The following is a 4,116-nucleotide window of genomic DNA, read 5'->3' as shown; positions in this document are numbered from 1 at the left end:
GTGGTCAGGTAACTCTTGAAAAAAAGAAAGATGTACAACTGACAAAAAGTCACTTAATGTACCTGTCCTAGTCATTTTCCTTATTGCTGACAGCTCTCAGTTCCCACAAAGTCTCAGGACATGAACAAAATGCAGACAAATTTTCTGCCAGAGGTAACATCCATGGTTTTAAGTACAACTGACAATGGAATTCTTGTTCCCAACTGAAACTTCCTGAGCCCAGTCTTCTTTTACTGTTAGCATTTTTATCAGCATCCTGGTCTTCAAAGCTCCAGCCAGTATCACCTAGCAAGCTCAGGCTGTAGCATTTTCCTGCTCCTCCTCCTCCCCTTCCTCCTCGTCCTCATCCTCCTCTTCCTCTTCCTCCTTTTCATCTTCTCCTTCTCCTTCTCCTCCTCCTCCTCCTCCTTCTCCAACTTCTTCTCCTTCTCCTTCCCTTTCCCCTTCTTCTCCTTCAAAAATTTCTCCTTCCCCTTTTCCTTCCTCCTTCTCCTCCTCCTCCCCTTCTTCACAGTAATTTAAAGTTTATTACATCTACAATAAAGGTTATTCTGATTTTAAGGTAGCATCACATGACATACTTCTGAGTTCATTCTTGAAATCTTTTTTTTTTTTTTTTTTTAATTTAAATGTGGTTGCTTTATTTTGTACCTTCACAATTCATAAGCTTTACAATATATGCTTCCCCCTGTTGATCATCAAGGCTTTATGGAAAGATAATGACAGTTTTATCACAACTAGGTATATGCAAAAGCAATGGATATAATCTACAATCTCTTCAACCAAGAAGAACATTTTGCAAAATACATACTGCTACTCCTGTGGATTACCTACCATCAGGCTTTAAAATACGTTTTTTTAAAAAAAACAAAAAAAAAAAAACCTGACATGCCTAGCACGACAATGCTGAAAGCAATCCTATGAACAACTTCACATGCTGAACGTAACTTAAGGGAAAATAAGAAACAACTACCAGTTGAACCTACGTATAAATATGTGTTAGCAAGACTTTCCTTTGCCTCTGGTAGCTTCTCAGTTTTTATATTTTTAAACTTGTGGCAGCTTGACCAAAGAAACAGAATCCTGGGACTAGAATACGTGTACACATATATACCTTCTCTGTCTTCACACTAAGGAAGACTATCAGAAATAATAATGGGTTTTCATTTGGCTTGTGTTTTATAAAAGATAAGTACTAAAAATGCAAGATGGTCTCACTTACAAAACTTTTGAAAATTTAAACTTTGCCCTAAATTCGTTTCTAAATTTGTGAAGCAGCATAACGCATATTTTGAGGGATACGATCCATTAAAATACACCGCTATTCCCACCTTTACTATAACCTTCCTGTGCTCTGGGACAGCTCTGTAGACAGTGTCGTGAGGTCACTGATAGTAATGGTGAAAGAGTGGAAACGGACAGGAAGAGGAGAAACTGGGTATCAAAATGACAAACAAGATTTTTAATGTCTCCTGTTAACTGATGCCATAAAATGATACATTTTGGCTCAGTGCCCAGGAAACAAAGGAAGCACCCATGGTCCAGCCAGGAGTCCCAAGTGACTGTGACGTGCCAGCGCGGAGAAGCACTACTGCCCCACGCCACTTGGTGAGGCATGGCAGGCTGGGCCAGGTTTGCAGGAACACTTAGGAAAGACTACATGCCTCCCAAGGTCACCGAACACAGCAGTCACGAGGTCACAAAGTACCCTTCCAATATCTGTAAATGATTTCCTGCAATGTGTTCATCCTTCTGAGACAGCATGGGCTTACAAGAACAAAACCCCAGCACTCTTACATATTTAAAGGTTTTCCCCACTTGATCACAGGGGTTTTCTAATATTCCTCACCCTCTGTCTCAAACACATTACCCCTTCAAAAGACATCAGGGTAGTTAAGAGCTTTAGGAGCTAAAGCTAAGTGATCTCCATATGTGTCTTCTCCTAAAAATGGAGAAGAGACATACGGAGATCATTTTCTAAGAAAAGGTTTTATTCTGATGTCTTTCAGATTTTAAGTGCTATGTTATTACTAAGAATTATTCTCAAAGCAAATATCTCCTAAGATACCAAAGTATTCACTTTATTATGATAGTGTACTTCAGCATATTAAAACTTAGGAGGCCTAAGACAAACAGGCAACAAGTTAATAAAAGTCAAAACTCCAAATTCCAACCTGTCACCTGGTACCACCCACTCTGAAAAGTGCAAACACAACTACTGTTCAGGTGGAATGAGCTCCAACCCGAGTGTTACACTCACGTGACCAAGCACATCGCAGGTTAGGCAGCCTGGGCGAGTGAGACAGCCCTGCAACGCTTACACCACAGCCAAGGAGATGGCTCAGGGGCGCAAGCACCTGCCTGGCACGTGCAAGATCCTGAGTTTGATCCCATTACGGGTGGGGCTTAAACAGTAACTGAACATCATTTTGGGGGTGGAAGGTGAATATGGATTAGTAGGTCCTATGTGTAGAGAAAATTCTAATTAAAATATTTTAAACAGACTATGTTAGATGTTTGATACTGAAAACTCATCACTCTTCATGACAAAAATTTCACACATTAAGGATTTACACAATTCAGGGGGGAAAAAATCTAGAAACATTTATTTTTGCCTAACCATTATACTATGTCTTCTAAAAAGGCTCTCCAAAGTCTTGAGAAGTATCATACTCTGCAATGAAATGCTTCAGTTCTTCAACACACCGCTCGCCTATTTCATGTAAATTCTGCCTCAGGGCAAACTGGATAGACTTTTCTAGGGAAGGGTCTTTCTCAATCAGCATCTTCACCACCATCCCGAAAGTTTCACAGTCTTGTCGGTAGATCTGCTCAATCTCTTTGGTTTTCAACGCTATTGCTTTCGTGCGACTGCTGAGCTGACTGTCTTCAAACAATTCTGTGCTGTCGGCTGCACTGGTCTCCGGCTCCTCTGGCTGCTCAGGGAATAACGGAGTTGTAGGTCCCACCTGGAACTCGGGAGCCCCGGGCAGGCTGCTCTCCTCGGACTTCTCCAGCGTCTCCGCAGCCCACTTGCTTGCAGCCTCCGCAAGTTCCTTCTCGGTCAGCCTGCTGGGCTTGTCCAAGGCCTTTGATGAAGGACCTGCTGGAGAACTTGAGGGTGAAGTGTCTCTTGATGTTTTCAAAGACTGGACAGATCTGTCTTTACTTCTGTGCTGAGACTGGTGGAAAGAGTATGGCTTGCTTCGGTCTGGAGAGTAGCTTCTGCTGCTGACACTGGAGCCAGATCTGCTGTGCGGAGAGTCTTTCCGGCCAACAGGTGAGTCTCGGAAAAAGGGAGGGTCCCTTGTATGAGGAGACCGGTCTCTCGCATAATGGGAAGAGTAGAAACTTTTTCTTCTAAAGCCATCTCTCATGTCCCTCTCGGCAAAGGAACGCGCTCTCACCGACTCCGCGGACAGGACCGCCAGCAGCACAGCGCACCGCGGGACCCCGGCTCCCATTCTTGAAATCTTCTGTTGTACTTGTCTCTGTCTGTTTTACAGATCCATGCAATGTCTGGCACTATGGGTTCATCTGGGTGTGGATCACATAGCAGTGAACAAATGAATAAGAGAACTTTAGAAATAAAGTGGAAGATCACTATGATTTTAGAAGACAGAGCAATACTGTCATTACTGTTAATATTTTGGTGATAAATTCTTGTTGTAAATGCAACATTAGGTGGTTTTAAGGGGTAGTCTGGTGGCAGACAGATTACCAAAAAGAATACTGCTCCTTGATATGGGCTGTCATTAGCCCCATAATTCCAGTGGCTTGACAATGGAACATATCATCCCCAACTGGGCCTGCTGAATGGTGCCAGCCAAATCACTAAGTTCCTTACTAATTCTCTTCAGAGCCATGCTGTCCAGGCCCTAGGTGTCCATGTGTGCTCCAGCCCCCATATCTGGCTAGCTCCCAGCTCTCAGTGGCCCAGATGCAGCCCTTTGGAGAAATACAGAACACTCATTGCTCCCCAGGGCTACCGCAGCAGCAGCCAGGATCAAGGGGTAAAGGGATGGGGTGCAGGCCCTGTGTGCAGAGCAGGCCTGGGCCCTGGGCCCACAGCAGTCTAAGGCTTCTTTAGCCAAGCATCTCCAAACTTTTCCAAAC

The 4,116-nt window shown here is 43.7% G+C and overlaps 1 protein-coding gene across 1 annotated transcript; it reads right to left on the bottom strand.

Annotated features, from left to right (window-relative positions):
• Positions 1–1,612: 1,612 nt before the first annotated feature.
• On the bottom strand, positions 1,613–3,435 carry LOC101574273 (periphilin-1-like). Its single transcript, XM_004636673.3, has one exon. It carries the CDS (start codon positions 3,375–3,377, stop codon positions 2,637–2,639), a length of 741 nt encoding a protein of 246 aa, XP_004636730.2. The 5' UTR covers positions 3,378–3,435; the 3' UTR covers positions 1,613–2,636.
• Between the last annotated feature and the right edge of the window lie 681 nt (positions 3,436–4,116).

This window comes from Octodon degus, unplaced genomic scaffold (genome assembly GCF_000260255.1).
Source record: "Octodon degus isolate 3935 unplaced genomic scaffold, OctDeg1.0 scaffold00082, whole genome shotgun sequence".
In the NCBI taxonomy this organism is placed as follows: domain Eukaryota; kingdom Metazoa; phylum Chordata; class Mammalia; order Rodentia; family Octodontidae; genus Octodon; species Octodon degus.
This window is presented reverse-complemented; position numbering and strand designations above follow the sequence as displayed.

Excerpts from the sequence above, each read along its gene's own strand:
- LOC101574273 (XM_004636673.3), bottom strand. The coding sequence starts at position 3,377 with ATGAGAGATGGCTTTAGAAGAAAAAGTTTCTACTCTTCCCATTATGCG.